This window comes from Gekko japonicus, unplaced genomic scaffold (assembly GCF_001447785.1).
Source record: "Gekko japonicus isolate JY-2015 unplaced genomic scaffold, Gekko_japonicus_V1.1 scaffold884, whole genome shotgun sequence".
Classification (NCBI taxonomy): Eukaryota; Metazoa; Chordata; class Lepidosauria; order Squamata; family Gekkonidae; genus Gekko; species Gekko japonicus.
The window spans coordinates 614,289-636,065 of record NW_015172029.1 but is presented as its reverse complement, the minus strand read 5'-3'; the positions used below and the strand labels follow the sequence as shown (position 1 = coordinate 636,065).

Sequence of the window (21,777 nt, the reverse complement as noted above, 5' to 3'; positions counted from 1 at the left end):
TCCTGCTGTCGCTAAGTGAAAGTGACTGTATCCCCCTATTCTTTCCGTGGGTGCAAGAGATAGCATAAGATATTCCTTCGGACACAATTTCAAAACCAAATTATATGAAATCATGCGTACCTTCTGTGGGGCCATCTGTTGTTGCTCCAGGGGCGCACAGTTATTTCATTAAAAAAACATTGTGTTGCCGCACCCCGCGCACTACCACGTGCACAAACTGAACCGTGCCTAGCACATTTTCCTTTCTGCTCCCAGATTGCTGGATCCAAACCCCCTGTCTATGAGGGCTGGCATTAGTTTTATAAGACAGGCAAGAAAAAGTTCACCGCACTGTCGGTTCTAGAACACTTTAGCTGCTGCTGAACAACAGATACGCTAAGAATGATAATTCCACAGGAGTAGCAATAAAGCCCACATGGGAATCTTGGGGCACCTTGAAGACCAACAATTGCACGCAGGCCCACAAAAGGAACTCCTTTCCTCTCCATTATACCCTAATCATTGTATTAACGACGACAGAATAAGACAATATCTGTTAAACGACACAAACCCGGATATCGCAGCTCTGGTTGCTAAATTCTTGGCTGAAGGGCTCAAAGACAGAAACAAGCTTTTTGCATGATCAGCCTTATTTTGTCGTCTCTGTAATGCTTTCTTGCTTGTATTTTATCACATCATGCATATTGTTATAAAAAAGTCAAAAAGTGCTTAATACTTAATCAATGGATCTTGCTCTATTGGAAAGAAGAGATTTCTTTGCTTTTAAAAACCGTTATTTCTAAGGGTAAAAGGTATACGGGATTACTACAAATAAACATAACACTAACAGCTACATTTTCTAAGCTGCCTATAGTCAAACCTAGCACACAGATAATGGAGAATCTCTCCTTCTTCTTGACCCCTAGAAAGGAAGTCACCTGAAACAAATGACCAATCTGTATCACAGTAGAAAGCTACTTTTCCCGGGCTAATTCCCCATTGGCTCAGTGCCAGGTATCCCTTCCAGGTCGGTCTAAACAATAACAATACTAGGCAAACAAGTTAACCCTATAATGACTGAATTCTCAGACCTTGTAAACACATACATTTCCAACACATATGCCATTAAAGGTATTTGACTCTGAATACCAACAAGATTTTATTCCGTAGGGCTCTAGTCTACGAAAACCTTTGGCTTGAATAAAATCTTATTAGCCTCTGTGGCGCTAAAAGGCTCCTCTTCATTAAGAAGAGACGGCAGCCATCGCAACTGGAATTAGCTTTATGGAGTTTTGGAGCTCTACCACTAGGCCACGGGTTTAGGCCGGTAAGGGGGTTTCTACACCCTCCTCTGAATCCTAGTGGCATTGCACATTGTCTGGATGTGAAAGGAGATGCCTCGGGGCTCCCTTTTCCGTGAGGATGTCCATCATTCTGGGCCTGCTACCCAAAAATTTTTTGGGGGGATGTGGTGCCCGGGGGTGCCATGGCACCTGCCAATGCCTTTCCTGGCACACACCAAATATCTTTAGGAAGTGGGAAGTGCCAGGTGGGGCTTTTGCCCAGCAAAGCTTCTGACTGGCCATTGGATTTGTGGTGCAGATTTTTAAGAATGTTGGGCTGCGATCATACGCACAATTAGACCCGACATAAGTGCAAATTCCGGGCAGATTTAAAGGGTGCAATCAGACAACAACATCTGGGAAGCGCCCCGCAGCCGTTGGCAACCCGTTCTGCCCCGCCACAGAAGCAGAGTTAAAAGACACCGGGGAAAACCCGGTAGTAAATGGGTTGCCACAGGCCATGAATGGTCAAGTCCGACTCTTCGCGACCCCATGGACCAGATCATGGCAGGCCCTCCTGTCTTCCGCCGTCCTCTGAAGTTGGCTCAATTTCATGTCCGTTGCATCGATGACACTGTCTAACCATCTCATCCTTTGCCGTCCCCGTCTTCTTTGACCTTCAATCTTTCCCAGCATCAGGGTCTTCTCCAGGGAGTGCTCCCTTCTCATTTGGTGGCCAAAGTATCTGAGCTTCAGTTTCAGTATCTGGCCTTCCAGGGAACAGTCAGGGTTGATTTCTTTTAGGATTGACTGATTTGATCTCCTTGCAGTCCAAGGGACTCTCAAGAGTCTTCTCCAGCACCATAATTCAAAAGAATCTATTCTTCGGCGCTCGGCCTTCCTTATAGTCCAACTCTCGCGGCCATACATGACTACTGGGAATACCATTGCTTTGACCATGCGGACTTTTGTTGGCAGGGTGATGTCTCTACTTTTTATCATGCTGTTTAGGTTCGCCATCGCTTTCCTCCCAAGGAGCAGGCGTCTTTTAATTTCATGGCTGCTGTCACAGTCTCCAGTGATCTGGGATCCCAGGAACGTGAAGTCTGTCACTACTTCCACGACTTCCCCTTCTATTTGCCAAGGAGTGATGGGGCCGGATGCCATGATCTTAGTTTTTTTGATGTTGAGCTTCAAGCCCACTTTTGCGCTCTCCTCTTTTACCCTGAGCAAGAGGCTCTTGAGGTCCTCTTCACTTTCTGCCATCAGAGTGGTATCGTCTGCATATCTGAGGTTGTTGATCTTTTCCCCAGCAATCTTAATTCCCGCTTGTGATTCATCCAGGCCAGCATTTCGCATGATGTACTCTGCATATATATTAAATAAGCAAGGCGACAATATACATCCTTGTCGTACTCCTTTTCCTATGCTGAACCAATCAGTTGTTCCATATCCGGTTCTAACTGTCGCTTCTTGGCCCTTATACAGGTTTGTTGTAGGACCTGACGTTTCGCCAGTAGCTGCGACTGGCATCCTCAGAGGTATAACACAGAGAGATGGAGTACTCTCTTGTCACATCTTTTCTGTGTTATACCTCTGAGGATGCCAGTCACAGCTACTAGCAAAACGTCAGGTCCTACAATGCCAAGACCACGGCCATATAACCTGGAAAATCTATAACCGCTAATGAACTCCAGCCGTGAAAGCTGACAACATATATGTTGTAATTTGTTGTATTGATACAAACGACAAGGATCATATAAGTTACACTGAGCACCAGTGTATTATTTATTAGTAACTTTAATGAAGAGTCTGTTTATATTAGTTGCCATCTCATGGTATATATTGTGTTTGTATTGGGTTTAACCGTCCATGAGCCTGTAGTTTGAAGTAAGAGGATTCCAAAGGTGGCCACAGCCAGGCTCAAAAAGGTTGGGGACCCCTGGCCTACATGATGTTCTGAGAGATGGACTGGCTTTTCTGGTAAAGGCCCTGCCAGACATTTCGGTATCTGGGGTGTGTAGGAGTAATAAGTGGAGCGCAAAACCAGTTTGGCACTCTCTATGTCAAAACAAATGGGTGCACCAAGACCTTGTGATCCGCACGGGGCGCAAACAGGTTGCCAAAGAGCCTGTGTGGGCAATTCAAGCCATGATCCGTTCATTAGATACAAAGTGTAGGAAGGCGGACCTTTTGTCGGCCAATGGCCTTTGTCTGTTCCCTTGGGATTTTCCAGAGTCTACAGGTGAAAAGATGGATGCAGCCTTAAGCAGCTTCCAGAAAGGACAAGAAACATCTGTGAAAGAGCTGAGAGTCAAAGAAACAAAAAATGTATTTCTGTACAAAAGTCTCTTCAGAAATCCTGATTCACTGGCTTCCAAGTGGCCTACACCAGGAACAAACAGCGAGCCCCCCAAAGGGTCCGTTTCCCCCCACAAAGACTTCTCCCTGCTTCACCACGTGATCCTTGGCTGAGTAAGCTTAGCAGTCTTTGGGCAAAAGGATTGGTCCTCTCATGGATTAAAAACTGGTTAAATGACAGGAAGCGAAGAGTAAGAATGAACGGACAGTTTTTGCAATGGAGGGAAGGAAGCAGTAGGGTCCCTCAAGGATTAGTATTGGGCTGGTGGTACTATTTAATTTGTTCAGGGGTCATTTCGTGGAAAAGAGGTGCAGGAGCTCATTAGCATAACTCATTAGCATACCTTATTTGCATATGCCACACACCCCTGACATCACCGGAAGTGTGTCAGAAGGCAACACCCACCGCTCAGGCTCCACTGGACCATTTTGGATTGCTAGCTATGGGGGGACGGATGGACATGCAGATCTGGCCTCGCAGAGGAGGGAGAGCTTGTACCTGAATAAAACTTGGTCTTAAAGGTGCCACTGGATTGTTTTGGATTGCTAGCTGGGGGGGGGGATGCACAGATCTGCCCTCACACAGATCTGTGCAGAAGAGAGAGAGAGAGAGAGAAGGAAAGAAGGAGGGAAAGAAAGAGGGAGAGACAGAGGGAAAGAAGGAGGAAAAGAAGGGGAAAAGGAGGAAAAGAAAGAAACAAAGAAAAAGAAGGAAAGAAATAGAAGGAAAGAAGGAGGGCAAGAGGGAAGGAGAGAAGGAGCAGGGTGCAGGGCTTGTTGCATGTGCCTGCCCCCTGGGCTCTTTACTGCCAGAGCTCCGCTCCCATGCGCTCCTGCAGGAAATGACCCCTGAATTTGTTCATAAATGATCTGGAACTGGGGGTGTGTAGTGTAGTGGCCAAGTCTGCAGATGACACAAAATTATTCAGATTGCTGAAAACCCAGGATGACTGTGTAGAGCTCCAGGAGGAGCTCAACAAATTGGGCGAGTGGGCGACAATGTGGCAAATGAAGTTCAGTCTTAGTAAAAATAAGGTGATGCACATTCAGACAAAAAAAATCCCAATCTCAAGTACAGACTAATGTGGTCTGAACTTGCTGAGGCTGAGAGATGAAAAGATCTTGGGGTCATAGTAGACAGAAGTGTCAACCCAGTGTGCTGCAGCGGTAAAAAAGGCAAACTCTATGTTAGGGATTATTAGGAAGAAGAAGAAGTAAAATTGTAAAATTGTGCACGGGGATTGAGAGAGCTGACAAAGAGAACTTTTTCTCCCTCTCCCTAAATACTAGAGCTCAAAAACTCCATGAATCTGATGGGTAGTCGATTCAGGGTGGACAGAAGAAAAGACTTCTTTACACAGCCAATTATAAAAATACAGAATTCGTTCCCAGAGGCTGCAGTAATGGTCACAGCCACAGATGGCTTTAAAAGGGGACTACACAGATTCATGGATGTTTTAAAAGGGGATCAGACGGATTCATGGCGGTCTACTAGCCATGGTGGCTAAGGTGAACCTCCACATTCAGAGGCGGTAAACCTCTGAATACCAGTGCTAGGAGGAGACATCAGGGGAAGGCCTCGGTCTCTATGCCCTGCTGTTGGCCGTCCAGAGGACCTGGTTGGCCACTGTGTGAGGCAGGAGGCTGGACAAGATGGACCACTGGTCTGATCCAGCAGGGCTCTTCCTATGTTCTTATAAGGGTTGCAAAGAACCACGTACCCCTCACATCTTTATTAAGAAACTCAGCCCTTTTCTCCCATGCAGATGAGAAGCAACAGGGGCAAAGAGCTTCTTCTCACAGACATCAGCAAAAGAGGCTTTGAGATTTCAGTTTATACACATTAGCTACTCACTGGCCTGTACCAGAAAGGAGCCACAGAAATGTTATACACAAGAAGAAGAAGAAGAAGAAGAAGGAGAAGGAGAAGGAGAAGGGAGGAGGAGGAGGAGGAGGAGGAACAGGAGGAGGAACAGGAGGAGGAACAGGAGGAGGAACAGGAGGAGGAGGAGATTGGATTTATACCCCACCCTTCACTACCCATAGGAGTCTCAGAGCAGCTTACAAACTCCTTTCCCTTCCTGAGGTAGGTGGGGCTGAGAGAGCTCTTAACAGAAACTGCTCTTTTTAAAGAACAGCCCTTATCAGAACTGTGGCTTGCCCAAGGTCATCCAGCCAGGTGCAAGTGGAGGAGTGGGGAATCAAACTCGGTTCTCCCAGATTAGAATCCGCGCACTTCACCACTACACCAAACTGGCTCTCTCTAAACCTCCACTGCTGATTGTACTGGGGAAGAAAGGGTTAAAGAGCCCTTTGCTTGGGTATCCTGAGCGGACCATAATTACGGAAAGGCCAAAGGGCCAGCACCACAAAACAGCCTCTCTAAATGAATAGCTACTGACCAGCATCCTGTATTCTTGCTTTCCCCTCTCTCTCCCATTACAGACACGTCCACCAGTGAGACGGCCACGGATGTCAAAGGAGATAGTCTTGAAGCTCTAATGAATGAGGTAGGTAAACCTATACACTGCAATCGTGCCACGGAAGAAAACAATATGCCCCACAAACTCAGGAAATACTGCTTATCTGGAAAGGTCCAGATTTCGGGATTAAGTAAAAGATGCTGAGTGGGAGTTAAGGGGATCCACCCCCTGGGAAGAGGGTTGTCAGCTCCCACCTGTCCACTGAGGGGAGGATGGGGTGGTCGGGTTGCAAGATCCAGGCTGGGAAACTCCCGGAGATTTGTGGATGGAGTCTGGGGAGGACAGGGACTTCAGTGGGGTACAAGGCCATAGCTCCAGGCTTTCAGCTGAGGTACCAGCCTCACTTAGGTTCACTGGGCTGGATGGGATCTGGCAGGACACCAAGTCTTGGTAGGATGAGAAAAGGACACAACCCTGCAGTACAATCTATTTTACTGAACCTTGGTGCACAAATCGGTGCCCACGTGTTCCCATTGCCAAATTGGAAACACACAGTCCGAGTCCAACGAGTTAGATGAATATCTGTTTAATGGATTTAAAACCGGGAATACAGGGCTGAGCACCTTAGCACTTCAGCAATTCCAAAGCTGTATTCTGCCATAACCAGGAAGGGCAGAAGGTCTTATACCCCAAATGACATCACATATAGTTTACACAACATTAAAGAGTCTCTAATTGGTACAAAGCATCATTTGACTCAGTGACACTCTCAGTAGTGTCAGTAATTACGCTTGTTTATCTTGTCTTCAGAACACTGGGAACCTTAGAAACATTGGGTCTCTTCCTGGGCTCGCATGTGGAGAGCTAGCTGATAAGGGCTGTGAGTCTCATTAAACTTCACTCTCAGTGGCCTTGCAACTTCTAAATAGCATTCCATTCTTATTGCATTCTAATTCCTTCTACAGAGGTTTCTTATACACAAAAATGCAGTTATAAAATATATGTTCTGCTATAAGTTTCTCTAATCAAATGATTCTAGGTTACATGCCAAAATCTGGATCTATTTTGATTAAACTTTTGAAGGCACAGTGACAGCCGTCAATACACATCAAGGAGAGAGTGTCAGAAATCACATTCAGAAATCACATTCTTTGTCCTACAATCTTAAGCAAAATAACAGAAAAGCTTAGAGAACAGAACTTAAACACAATGTATACCGGATACCCTAAAGCTAAGAAAGACTGTCATGCAGAGGGCCTTAAACCTGCCAGTCTGATTTACAGTAGAGTTGCGGTGGCTCAAGTGGTTAAGATGCTGAACTGCAGGCTGTGGAAGGTCAGTAGTTCAGCAGTTCAAGACCCGAGTGTGCTGCATGACGGAGAGAGCTCCCGTCTCTAGTTCCAGCTCTTGCCAACCTAGCAGTTCGAAAGCAAGAAATTGCAAGTAGATAAATAGGTACCACTTCGGTGGGAATGTAACAGCGTTCCGTGCTCCTTGGTGTTTAGTCATGCCAGCCACATGACCACGGAAACGTCTTTGGACAGCGCTGGCTCTTTGGCTTTGAAACGGAGATGAGCACCGCAACCCTAGAGTCAGACTCGACTGGCTTTCGAGCAAGGGAACCTTTACCTTTACCTTACAACGGAATACTGACACTTTTTACACCTTTTTGCAAGATAATAAAAGATACACATCAAACGTCCTGTGGCCAGACCCAGGACTGTGGGCGATTGGGGGCTGCCTTGTGCTGCGCCTGGGAGACTGGCTAAGACTGCCCCTGGTCTGAGCAGCTTGCTGTATGAATTATAAAGGAACAATTGGTTCCCTGATCTTTGCAGAGCTGAGAAAAACACAGAGGAGGGCAACCAAGATGATGAGGAGCACCTTCCCTATGAGGAAAGGGTGGGACTTTTCGGTTCAGAAAAGAGTTGACTAAGGGGGGGACATGACAGAGGTTTGTAAAATTATGCATGGGGTGGAGAGAGTTGACAAAGAAAACTTTTCCCCCTCTCCCAAAATACTAGGATTTGAGGGCATCCAGTAGAGCTGATGGGCAGTAGGTTCAGGACGGACAAAAAAAAGGAAATACTACTTTACACAAAGTGATTAAAATGTGGAACTGGCTGCCAGAGGATGTAGTGCTAGCCACAGGAATAAACAGCTTTAAAAGGGGATTAGATTCATGCAGAACAAGTCTATCAATGGCTACTAGCCATGGTGACTGAGGGGAGCCTCCACATTCAGAGGCACTGAACCCGTGAATGCAGAGAAGAAGAGGAGGAGGAGACCGTGGAGGAGGAGGAGGAGGAGGAGGAGATTGGATTTATACCCCGCCCTTCACTACCCATAGGAGTCTCAGAGTGGCTTACAAACTCCTTTCCCTTCCCCTCCTCACAACAGACACCCTGTGAGGTAGGTGGGGCTGAGAGAGCTCCGACAGTAACTGCTCTTTTTCAAGGACAGCTGTGCCAGAATTATGGCTTGCCCAAGGTCATCTAGCCAGGTGCAAGTGGAGAAGTGGGGGGAATCAAACCTGGTTCTCCCACTTAACCACTACACCAAACTGGCTCAGACTGGCTCAGAGCCAGGAGGCAACCTCAGGGGAAGGCCTTGGCCTCTCTGCCCTGTTGTTGGCTCTCCAGTGGAACTGGTTGGCCACTGTGTGAGGCAGGATGCTGGACTAGATGGACCCCTGGTCTGATCCAGCAGGGCTCTTCTGATGTTCTTATGAAGGCCTTGGTCTCTCTGCCGTTGTTGGCCATCCAGAGGAACTGGTTGGTCCCTGTGTGAGACAGGATGGTGGACTACATGGACCACTGGTCTGATCCAGCAGGGCTCTTCTTATGTTCTTACAGGGCCACCATATTTCGAAAAGCCAAAAAGAGGACATATTTCCCAACTACTACTTGAAACAAGTGATCACTGTGACCAATTTCATTTTAAATACTCCTACTATTTAAGCTGTGATCATTGCTACTAACAAGGAATATTCCTAAGCTTCCAACCCAAAAAGAGGACATTTTCATCAGTTTTTTTTTTTTTAAAGCCCCAAAGAGGAAAGACACCAAAAAAACCCAACCCCAACCCAGGACATCTGATAACCCTGTTAACATGATAACATCTGATAAGGTGTACTCTCTCAAAGTCACACCTGCTAGCAGCTGGACAGGCACATTTTGAACCAGCGGAAGTCTCTATGTTGTCCTGATGGGCTGCCTTATGATAGATACATTGCAGTAGTCCAGTTGTTATTTTACTCAAACAATAAAGCACCTGCTGGATGCTAATTGCTGTACAAAATTCCACAGCACCCTTGGCCTTCAGCAAACAAACAGAGAAGAAGAGGGAGGGGCAAATGCCCCCAAGATCAGCACTAGGGATCACGCCGAAATGCTGCACTGGGTGGGCACAAAAGCAGGGAGCTTCGGGTTCGAGTCTTAAGGCTCTCGCCATTTCCCTCCTCCAGAGCGCCGTGAGCAGAGTGGCCGGTTTCCCTTTGATCAGTGCCCTGTACAGCCTTTGCGCCTCCTTGTACAACCGTACCAAAGAAAGGCACCCGTATTTCAACAAGGCTGCCCACGTGCTGGAGACGGTGACCGCGGTGGCAGTAGGGATCGTAGTAGGGGGCACCAAGCCAGTCCTCAACCGCATCGTGCCCCGCAGTGAGTATTAAGGTCGCCCACTGGGTGAAGGGGGGAGGATTCCTTGCATGGAACGCCCAAGGGCAGGGGCAGCTTCACACACTGCACAGACGTGTCCTAAATGACTTAACTCGAGTTCAGCAGAACCTGAAAGACTGACCAGATTGGGGGGGGGGGGGGGGGGCCTTTTGGGTAGAGTCAAAGCTTTGTCAGATATGAGTTGGAAGCAGGGCTATTTTTGGGCAGGAACGCACAGGAACGGAGTTCCGGCTGGCTCCCGAGTTGGCCACGCCCAGCAGGAACTCATTAGCATAATAGGCCACACCCAACAGCAGGAACTCATGAGGATTGGCTACATTAGGGGTGTGTGGCCTAACATGCAAAGGAGTTCCTGCTACAAAAAAAGCCCTGGAAACCGTTTTGACAACAAACAAGGTAAACAGAATAAGAAGGGAAAGGTGGGTGTGGCTGAACACACTTCTGGTAACATGGGGGTGCAGCCTAATGTGCCAATGAGCTGTGCTGTCTGGGGTGTGGCCCAATATGCTAATGAGTTCCTGCTGTTGGGTGTGGCCTATTATGCTAATGAGTTCCTGCTGGGCTTTTTCTACAAAAAGAGCCCTGGTTGGAAGGGAGCTTTGACTCTTGGGAGCTTGATACTCTGAAAATCTCATTGGGTCTCTAAGGCCCTGCCGGACTCAAATCCAGCTCTTCCACTGAAGACCAACATGGCCGCCCTCAGAAACCACCTCCACGGAAGGCACCGCTTTCAGCCACGCGGAGTGTGGAGAGGGGAGCTCTGACTCCCAAAAGCTCATATCCTGCAAATCCTGGTGGTCTCGAGGGTGCTGCTGGACTTGAACCCGGCTCTTCTCCTGCAGACCAGCATGGCTGCCCGCCGAAACGAAATTATATTTAATGCTTCCATTCTCTCCACTTTCGGTCACCCGAAGTTAAATCTCGGGACGTGGGAAGAGTTTATTACAATTTTATCCAGTTTTTTCAGAGTGAACCTGTTTTGCAGAGGGTTCAGCTGAAGAGCACGATGCTCAGCTAACAAGGACTTGTTTGTGGTCCCCGGCAGTCTTCACGCTAAGCTGAGTTAGTGTGAGCCAGCTCACAGTTTTTTAGCCTCCGGCTCACACCTTTTTGTCCTAGCACAGGAAGGGTGGCTGCAGAGCAAGCTCATTTATGCAGCAGCCAAATCGCTCGCTCACAACTTTAATGCCGGTAGCTCACCAAGTAGAATTTTTGCCCACAAGACAGCTTAGAGGGAACATTGGTCCCCGGCCCGAGAGATATCTGACTGTCCTCGACCGGGGCCAGGGCTTCTAGTGCCCTGGCCGCAACGGGAACCTGTTTTGCAGAGGGTTCAGCTGCAGAGCACGATGCTCAGCTAATAAGGACTTGTTTGTGGTCCCCGGCAGTGTTCACGCTAAGCTGAGTTACAGTGAGCCAGCTCACCTGGTCTCTTTACCGCCGGAGCTCCGGTCCTGTGCGCTCCCGCAGGAAATGACCCCTGATACGGCCACTGTTTAAGCTGAGTTAGGGTGAGCTGGCTCACAGGTTTTTTTAGCCTCCGGCTCACACATTTTTTGTCTCAGCTCAGGAAGGAGGGCTCCAGGGCAAGCTCATTTATGCAGTAGCCACACTTGCTCGCTCACAACTCTAATGCCGGTTGCTCACGAAGTAGGATTTTTGCCCATGAGACTCTGCAGCTTAGAAGGGGGCATTGGCGACGGCATCCATCTGGCTGGCACTCCCATGCCCTCCCCTTTCCAAGGTAGCCCTCTTGGGAATTTTGACCACCCTCTGTCTAAACCGGATTGTTGTTTGGATTTTGTAACAATTTTTAATGTTTTTTTGATTGATAGGATACGTTTGTTTTAATATGCTGTTGTACACCGCCCTGAGCCCTGTTACAGGGAATGGGTGGTATGAAAATTGAATGTAATAAATAAGGACTACATAATTTTTATAGTCCTCGTAGCTAGGTCCAAGATGTTTGCAAACACACGTGCCACACTTGGGGTCTAAGCTTTGCCATGTCTTTGAACTACCGTGGCCCAATTTTAAGGCCCTTTCCTTCTTACCAGTAGCCTGATAGCCCAGTACTTGGATGGGAGACTGCCAAGGAAGATGGAGCTTGCTGTGCAGAGGAAGGCAATGGCAAACTACCTCTGCTCTTCTCTTGCCTTGAAAACCCCATGGTCCTTTTTTGTTAAAGTCCTCTTAGGTTGGTCAACTCCTCTAAGCTCTTGAAAAACATACCTGGCAGAACCTGAGTTGTACAGCCTCAGTTGCCTTGCAAGTAGAGATGTAAAATTTTCGGAAATTTTGAACCTCGGTGGGAAAAAAGGAAATTTTCGGAAAAATTGAAAAAAATGCTACCTTAGCACTTCTTTTCTTCTTTTCCAGATTGAAAGTCATTCTGTTACTTTAGGAACATAAAATATGACTATGGACATTTTTATTATGCATGAAATTATCACAACTAGCCTATTAAAAATATAGTGTATCCAAAGAATTATTACAAACAGAATACCCACCCACATGCAAAAACAAAACTGAAACCTTTTCTTTTCTTGTGACGATAGCACCTCCTAAAGGAAGAAATGCATCTTGTTCTTGCATTGGAGAGTTCAGTTTGTAACCTAGGACTTGCTTGTCCTCAGTGCACAGAAATTAGATCAATCTGATACCATACATATTTTTTAGAAATGATTTGGAAAATATTTGAACACCTTGTCTTAAAATATTTTATTCATCATGTTAAAATAAAACGTTCCATAATCAATTTCTTTTCTTTTTCCAATTTTTCAGAAAAAAACAAAAAAAGCTTCAGGAAAAAAACGGGGGGGAGACATTCCCCCATTTCCCCCCCGAATTTTCCCGGTTTTTTTTCTGGGCCTTCACATCTCTACTTGCAAGTGATAAACCTGACTAAACCTGAGTTGTCTGCAGTTCCTGTCCGGCCTTGCCGGGCCTTTCTTGCAAACCAGACAGAACAATAAAGCCAGAACTACTCTTCATTCTTTACGGGTCTCGGTTTCTATTCAGAAATGACCGGAGGCCCTTCTTCTCGTTCTGAAGCTGCTGATCTAACTTGGCTTCTCCAATGGAACCATTCAGAGCTCATGTGCTGCACCCCAGGATTTCAAGCATTTAGATAAATGGTAAAACACACACACACACACACACGGTGTTACCAAAACCCAAAGCAGAGAGAGGTCATTGTACTTTCGATCTGGCTCAAAGTGGGGAGTTTTTAAAACACGTGAATGTCCATTTCTGCCTAGTTTCAGCAATGAACAATTACGTGAACCAGGGACTGGACAGAATAGAGGCGACCCTACCGTGCCTTCACCAGCAACCCACTCAGGTAAGCGTGTCTTCTTCCTCTGTACACCTAAATCTGGCTTTATCTTCGAGGAGCACAGGTCAGTATAACCCCACCCCCATCTTGTCCTCACAACATCCCTGTAAGGTAGGCTAGGCTGATAAAGAGTCCCTGCTCCCAGATTTCCCAGGGATGATTCATGATTTAATTAATCACCTACAATTCCTCCCTCCCTGCCTGCCTATATGTAGATCTGAGTCCAGAAGCACTTTAGAGACCAACAGAATTTTCAGGGTATGAGCTCTGACTCTTGAAAGCTCATTTCCCAAAACTCTTGTAGGTCTCTTAAGTTGCCCCTGGACTTGAAGCTACCTGTTCTACTGCAGACCAACATGGCTGCCACCGAAACTACCGTATTTTTCGGACCATAAGACGCACCTAACCATAAGACGCACCTAGTTTTTAGAGGAGGAAAACAGGGGAAAAAATATTCTGAACCCTGGGGCTCAGTATTCGGTCCATAAGACGCACACACTTTTCCCCTCACTTTTTTTGGAAGAAAAAGTGCATCTTATGGTCCAAAAAATACGGTATTTCTACATGTATCATTCAACCTAGTACATTAGACAATGAGAAGGCCTATAGCAGGGGTGGCCAAACTGTGGCTCGGGAGCCACATGCAGCTATTTTAGTGGCTCCCGGCAGGGCAGCTGGGGAAGCGAAGGCGAGGCCTGCTTTTTCTCCCTCCCTCCTATTGCATTCTTTGTTTCTCTCTCTCTCTCTCTCTCTCTCTCTCTCTCTTTCCACCTCTTTCATTCTTTCTTTCCACTTCTCTCTCTTTTTCTTTCTCTCTTAGGCAAATAAATATCATTAGCAAACAAATAAAAATCACTGGACAAATAGCTATCATTATCCATGTTTCTACCCCCCCCCCCTTTGTTTTTCACAGTCATTTGAGGGGAAAACATAGAGTTTTCCCCTCAAATGGCTGTGGCCCCGCCCCCAGCGTGCCCGGCGTCATGACGTCACTTTCCTGTGATGTGCATGCGGCGCACGCACGCGCTCCGGGAGCCACCCCAAAGTCCCCCGCTGGCAAGGTAAGTCCATTTGGCAACCCTATTACCAGAGTAAATTATACACAACACGTTACCTCAGCCCATGTTTTAATAGCAGAGGGCAGAAATTCAGCGACGTGTACTCTTTGGTGCACCCCGGCCAAGAACATGTTAAGAGTCTTCTGATTTGAAGTCTGGTCTCCTGAGTCCAGCTCTTTAACTGGGGGGGAGGGGTTTGGGGAGGGGCCTCAGCAGGGCATCCCCCCCCCAACGCAGCCATTTTCTCTAGAGGAGCTGATCTCTGTCAGCTGGAGATCAGTTGTAATTCCTGGAGAACTTCAGGCCCCATCTGGAGGCTGGCAAAGTCTACCTCCTCTCTAGAGATTTGCTGAAGGCAGCTAATAGAACAGAACAATCCAACAATGAAACCGTTTAGAGGGGGGGGGCACACAAAACATAAACTCCATCAACAATAAAAAATCAGCACTAAAAGATGCGCCAAGAACACCACCACACAAAAAAAGGCCAAAGCACTGCGTAAAATAAAGCCAAGGCACTGCAGGGGTCTTGAAGGAGAAGTTAGCAAAGAATGCACTGGCAGAATGTAGGCCATAAAAACAGCAACCCAGAATGTCATTTCATTGGGATTTCCTGTTTCCCCTGGTCAAGAGGATTCTGGGTCGCGCAAATACCTCACTGTGAAGTCATAGAATCACAGAATCATAGAGCTGAAAGGGAGCCCCCAGGGTCATCTAGTCCAACCCCCTCCACAATGCAGGAAATTCAAACTGCCAGTGACCTCAGCTCCATGTCCAGAAGATGGCAAAAAACCCCAACCCTCCAGGATCCCTGGCCAAACTGGCCATCACCTGCAATTCCATCTTCTAATCATAAGAACAGAAGAACATAAGAGAAGCCAATGTTGGATCAGGCCAAAGGCCCATCCAGTCCAACACTCTGTATCACACAGTGGCCAGAAATACCAGGTGCCATCAGGAGGTCCACCAGTGGGGCCAGGACATTAGAAGCCCTCCCACTGTTGATCCCCCCAAGCACCAAGAAGACAGAGCATCACTTGCCCCAGAGCCCCTATCTATACCTTGTGGCTAATAGCCACTGAAGGACCTCTGCTCCATATGCTTATCTAATTCCCTTTTGAAGCCGTCCATGCTTGTAGCACCCCTTCCTGTGGCAGTGAATAAATGTCTTATTCCATTTATTCTTTGTCCATTTATTCTTTGTTGTAGACTTATGTCCATTTATTCTTTGTTGTAGGGACTGGCCTGTTGGTCCAATGTAGAGGGTGAAAGGGCATTTACTGACACATGTAGGGGTGTGGGCATGGAGAAATCAGCACTGGTAATGAGACAGGAAACCTAGGTCTGGATTCAGTCCAAGAGGATGCATTGTCTTTAGCTTCTTCATTATCAGTTGCAATTCAGCAGTCTCTCTAATCCTCAGCTCCATGTCCAGAAGATGGCAAAAAACCCCAACCCTCCAGGATCCCTGGCCAAACTGGCCATCACCTGCAATTCCATCTTCTAATCATAAGAACAGAAGAACATAAGAGAAGCCAATGTTGGATCAGGCCAAAGGCCCATCCAGTCCAACACTCTGTATCACACAGTGGCCAGAAATACCAGGTGCCATCAGGAGGTCCACCAGTGGGGCCAGGACATTAGAAGCCCTCCCACTGTTGATCCCCCCAAGCACCAAGAAGACAGAGCATCACTTGCCCCAGAGCCCCTATCTATACCTTGTGGCTAATAGCCACTGAAGGACCTCTGCTCCATATGCTTATCTAATTCCCTTTTGAAGCCGTCCATGCTTGTAGCTGCCACCACTTCCTGTGGCAGTGAATTCCATGTGTTAATCACTCCTTGGGTGAAGAAGTACTTCCTTTTATCTGTTCTAACCCGACCGCTCAGCAATTTTATTGAGTGCCCACGAGTTCATTAGCCTTGGGGGTGGGTGGGAGGTCAGTGCTCGATCCATCGGTCTCCTGATTTTCAAAGGGACGCAGACAGTCCTGCAAGACACTGGGCTAGAAGGCCTTTTCTTCCTTCCACCTGAGTTGTGTTCTGTGGTTTCTCTTCCTCCCACAACTTCTAGCTGTATGAAGATGGCCGCAACTTAACCAAAACAGTGGTTTCTTCCACAGTCAGCACGGCCAAAGACGCTGCTTCTGGAGCCAAAGGTATCATAACCCAAAGAGTGGCAGAAGCGGCAGACATCACCAAGGATATCGTGCATGACAGTGTGGACTTAACCAAGTCAGTCGTGGCTTCCACGCTGGACACTGCCAGGGAGGCAGCATTCGGGGCAACGGATCTCATGGCCAACAGAGTGGTCGATGCCGTCAACTTGACCAAAGGGACCGTCCAGGACACTGTCGACTTGACCAAATCTGTGGTGTCTTCCTCGATGAACACTGCTAAGGACGCTGCACTCAGGGCCACAGATCTCGTGGCCAATCGAATGGGCGACATCATTAACTTGACCAAAGGGACAGTCCTGGACAGCGTTGACTTGACCCTGTCGCTGATGAATTCCACAGCTGACACCACCAAGGATGCCACGTTCGGGGCCACAGATCTCGTGACGAATAGGGTAGCCGACATCGTCAACCTGACCAAAGGCACTGTTCAGGACAGTGTCGACTTGACTAAGTCGGTGGTGACGTCCACAGTCAACACTGCCAAAGATGCGGCATTCGGGGCAACAGATCTCGTGTCCCACAGAGTGGCCGACATCGTCAACCTGACCAAAGGGACTGTTCAGGACAGTGTCGGCTTAACCAAGATGGTGGTGAATTCCACGGTGAACACGGCTAAGGATGCTGCCTCCGGGGCCAAAGGTATCATGACCAACAGAGTGGGCGAAATAATCAACCTGACCAAAGGGACTGTTCAAGACAGTGTTGGCTTGGCCAAGTCGATGGTGTCCTCCACAGTGAGCACCGCTCTCCAAGCTGCCCAGGGAACGAGGGATATCATGGCCGGCCGGCCATACAAACCTGCAGAGAACAGCAGTGACCAAATTGTTGAGCTGACCAACTTCCTGAAGCAGATCGTAGCAAGTGGAGTGGAAGCTATGCTGGAGAAGTCGGAGAGACTGGTGGATCAGTTCCTGCCCGTGACGCAGGAGGAGCTGGGTAAGAAAAGAGCTGGATGCTTTGTAGCTGGATGCCCGTGTAAGTGTCTTTCGGGCGCTGCTTTCTATCTGCCCTTCAGAACTGAGGCTGTCCTGTCTTTCTTTTGCAGAGAAGCTGGCCACAGAGGTACCCGGTTCAGAGAAAGCTTCCATGGAGGATGGGCAGCAAAGTTATTTCATCCGCTTGGGGTCCCTCTCGACCAAAGTACGCCATCGGGCCTATATCCATTCCATCAGCAAGCTGCAACTCCTTAAGGAAAGCACTCAAAATATACTTTTGCAACTCCAGATGGTCATTGACTTGGTAAGTCCCATTTTAACCATCCTCACCCCCCGTAGATGGAGAGAAGACGGCATGGTATAGCCCCATCTCATTAGATCTTGGAAGCTAAGCAGGGTCCTTACTTGGATGGGAGACCACCAATGCTCCCTCTAAGCCAGAGGTTCTCAACCTATGGGTCGCGACCCCTTTGGGGGTCGAACGACCCTTTCACAGGGGTCGCCTAAGACGATCGGAAAACACAAATTTTCGATGGTCTTAGATAGCAACTAAACTAATTTTATGGTTGGGGGTCACCACAACATGAGGAACTGTATTAAAGTGTCGCTGCATTAGGAAAGTTGAGAACCACTGCTCTAAGCTGTGGAGTCTTGTGAGCTACTGGCATTAAAGTTGTGAGCGAGCAATTTGACTGCTGCATAAATTAGTCTGCTCTGGAGCCATCCTTCCTGAACTAAGACAAAAATGTGTGAGCTGGAGGCTAAAAACCTGTAAGTTAGCTCACAAACTCAGCTTAGAGGGAACACTGGAGACCACCAAGGAGGAGACTGCAAAGGAAGGCAATGGCAAACCACCTCTGCTTCTCATAAGAACATCAGAGGAGCCCTGCTGGATCAGACCAGTAGTCCATCTAGTCCAGCATCCTGTCTCACACAGTGGCCAACAAGTTTCTCTGGAGGGCCAACAATAGGGCATAGAGGCCAAGGCCTTCATAAGAACATCAGAGGAGCCCTGCTGGATCAGACCAGTGGTCCACCTAGTCCAGCATCCTGTCTCATACAGTGGCCAACCAGTTCCTCTGGACGGCTAACAACAGGGCACAGAGGCCAAGGCCTTCATAAGAACATAAGAAGAGGCCTGCTAGATCAGACCAACCGTCCATCTGGTCCAGGATCCTGTCTCACACAGTGGCCAACCAGTTCCTCTGGAGGGCCAACAACAGGGCATAGAGGCCGAGGCCTTCATAAGAACATAAGAAGAGGCAAGCTCAATCAGACCAGTGGTCCATCTAGTCCAGTATTCTGTCTCACAGAGGGACCAACCATGGGGCTGGCCTTGTCCCAAATCCGGAAGCTTCAGCTGGTGCAGAATGCAGTGGCCAGGCAGCTATTGGGCCTCCCCATGCGAGAGCACATTCAGCCTGCGCTAGAAGCATTGCACTGGCTGCCTATAGCATACCGGATTCGCTGTAAGGTGCTTTAAAAAGCCCTTTATGATCAGGGGCCTACCTACCTTAGGGACCGCCTTTCCCCACATGTTCCCCAGAGAGCACTAGGGTTGGGGTCTCAAAACCCTCTGGACCTCCCGGGTCCTAAAGATGCTAGGCTAACAACAACCAAGACCAGGGCCTTTTCAGTGGCGGCTCCATGCTGGTGGAACAAGCTCCCGGAAGATACTAGGGCCCTGAGGGACCTTTTACAGTTCCGCAGGGCCTGTAAAATCGAGTTCTTCCACCAGGCCTTTAGTTAAGGAGCCACATCCAACAACTAAGACCCTGTGCCCAATGTCACCATAAATAGCCTGCACTTTGCCAAACTACAATAACAACCGCTGACTGTATTTTTATGTCTGCTGCAATTACTACCTTGCCATCGCCATATAACCTGACACTAGCATTATAAGTCTTGTTTTCAGAGCTATAATTGTTGTTTTACTTGTCAAATTTTACGTAAGCCGCCTTGAGCCTGCCTTGGCGGGGAGAGCGGGATATAAATAAATATCAAATAAATAAATAAATAAACAGGCATAGAGCAGGGGTGTCAAACATGCAGCCCAGAGGTCAGATGAGGCCCCCAGAGGGCTTCTATCAGGCCCGCAGTGGAACTGGCTGATTCTGCTGCTGCTGCATCTTACAGCTTACAGATACACACCTGAACAGTATACTCAAGATTGCAACAGCACAGACATTTTGATGCAATAATTCAGAGCAAGAGGTGTCAATTATCAGGCACTGTTAAACAAACAAAATATTGCAAGAGTGCTGATGTTTTAAGCATGTTTTTATTTGAAGTTTAAAAAAGCCCTTGGAAAGCACACCATGACCTGAATTTGGCACAAACAGAACTGGTGTTGTGCTACAGTTGATAATATGAACAGCAAGGAATGTAAATTGCAAGCAAATAGAGACTTTTTTTGTCTATAATTTTTTTTTCTAATCTACAAAACTACAGGGTCAGGGTAATGGAAAACCTAAAATAAGAGTAACAAGGATCCATAATACAGACATATAAAGTTATTGATACGTCACTGTTTTTTGTTTTCTTTTTAATACTTGCCCAAATGGGCAAAGTTTTTTTTTTAGGATTACAGAAAACAAAACAAAAAGAGCAATACATTTTTAAAATATCTAGACATTGTCTCGCTCACAACATCTTTATATACATAGTTCCTTTTTCCTCCTTGGTTAACTTTATATTCCACAACAAATACCATTAATCAAAATTCTATTCCCAATATATAGTTCATTTTTCTATATCCCATCTGCTGTATTTCATTTTATCTATGCTACCCTATTATTAATCAGTTTTATAATCATAAAAATAGAAAGGGAAAGAAACAGGTGTTTCAACAGTTTAACAGTTCTAATTTGGGCACATATTTCTTGTATAATAACAGTTTGGTCCCTTTAATATATTCCTTCACCTTTTTAACTTTCAAAATCCCATATACTTGCAAACTTAAGCATATTATTTTATATTTTTCTTAGCTTTACAGTGCCAATATGTTTTCACCTTGCTCTATGTAACTCCATCTTTTCTCTCACAATAAATCATTACATCTTCTCTAGGTGATCAGCCCATTACTATTTTTTTTTCTCTGCAAAGCCCACTCTAAAAATCAAACTGTCCTATAGGTTTTCCCCCCTCCTTCAACCTTCAGTTAGATCATTAAAGATATCCCAAACCTGTTGTTTCAAAGAGACCAACCATTACTTATAACTTTTACTAATCAATTGGAACAATACAAATAGTCAATATTTATAACTACAGATTATATTCTTAGTCAATCATTTTGCAAGTGTCAGTATAAGTTCAAAGAAAAAAAAGAATAAAGATATAGTATGTAGACATGTATTTCTTAACATTTAAGGTTCCCCTTTGAATAAAACTTTCTCTCATTGACCAGTTAAGCCATGACATCTATTGCCCGAGTTTCCTGCTGCCTGCCCAGGTTAATCTTTATCCCACCTTTCCACCATTGAGCTCACAATGGCATACATGGTCTCCCTCTGCCTCCAAGTTTACCCTCACAGCAACCTTGTTATAAAAAAGATAAAGAGTCCAGTAGCACCTAAAAGACTAAAAACTTGTGGCAGGGTATGAGCTTTCATCAGTTACTGTATCTGAAGAAGTGAGCAGTGACTCATGAAAACTCATACCTTACCATACATTTTGTTAGTCTTTAAGGTGGTAATGGACTCTTGGTCTTTTCTACTGTTACCAGGGGTCATTTCGTAGAAAAAGAGGTGCAGGAGCTCATTAGCATAACTTATTTGCATATGCCACACCCCCTGACATCACCGGAAGTGTGTCAGAAGGCAACACCCACCGCTCAGGCTCCACTGGACTGTTTTAGATTGCTAGCTATGGGGGGGAGGGACGCGCAGATCTGTCCTCACAGAGGAGGGAGAGCTTGTACCTGAAGGTGGGAGGGGGCCTCTGCAACGTACCTGGCTGCTTCTTGCTCATCGTGGCCCGACTGATTGCTGGGAGCAGGGGGTGGGGCTTGTTGCATGTGCCCAACCCCTGAGCTCCTTACTGCCGGAGCTCCGCTCCTGTGCGCTCCTGCAGGAAATGACCCCTGTTACAGACAGACTAATATGGCCCCCCATCTTGATCTATCTGAAGAAGTGAGCAGTGACTCACTACGAGAGCTCCTCCCCTGCCACAAATGTTCTTAGTCTTTAAGGTGCCCCTGGACTCTTGCTCTTTTCTACTGCTACAGACAGACTAACACAGCTACCCATTTTGATCTAACAACCTTGTTATTTCTTGTGGTTTGCTTTTTTCCTCCTGCATGTTACCTTGGACATTTCTGCAGAAAGGCAGTTTGGGAATACACTCCAGGATGTACACAGATGATGAAGCCGCCTGCTCCGAACCGAACCTTTGCATGCCGTCCTAAACAGAATTGCATCCTTCTCAGTCCATTGGAGTCAGTGGGGCTTAGAAGGGTGTAACTCTTCTTAGGACGGCACCGATCGCCAGCTAGTGTGGATGGGACGAAGTGGGCTGGCTCATGATTCCAAGGCCTACAGCAGA

At 47.0% G+C, this 21,777-nt stretch overlaps 1 protein-coding gene across 1 annotated transcript in view; it reads left to right on the top strand.

Annotated features, from left to right (window-relative positions):
- LOC107118297 (perilipin-3-like) overlaps window positions 1–21,777 on the top strand; it is a 38,660-nt gene that overhangs the window by 10,086 nt on the left and 6,797 nt on the right. The window contains exons 2-6 of the mRNA XM_015420600.1: window positions 6,069–6,133; window positions 9,513–9,708; window positions 12,987–13,069; window positions 16,195–17,236; window positions 17,346–17,539. Of these exons, the coding sequence (XP_015276086.1) occupies window positions 6,069–6,133; window positions 9,513–9,708; window positions 12,987–13,069; window positions 16,195–17,236; window positions 17,346–17,539 (1,580 nt within the window). The remainder of the gene's footprint in view (window positions 1–6,068; window positions 6,134–9,512; window positions 9,709–12,986; window positions 13,070–16,194; window positions 17,237–17,345; window positions 17,540–21,777) is intronic.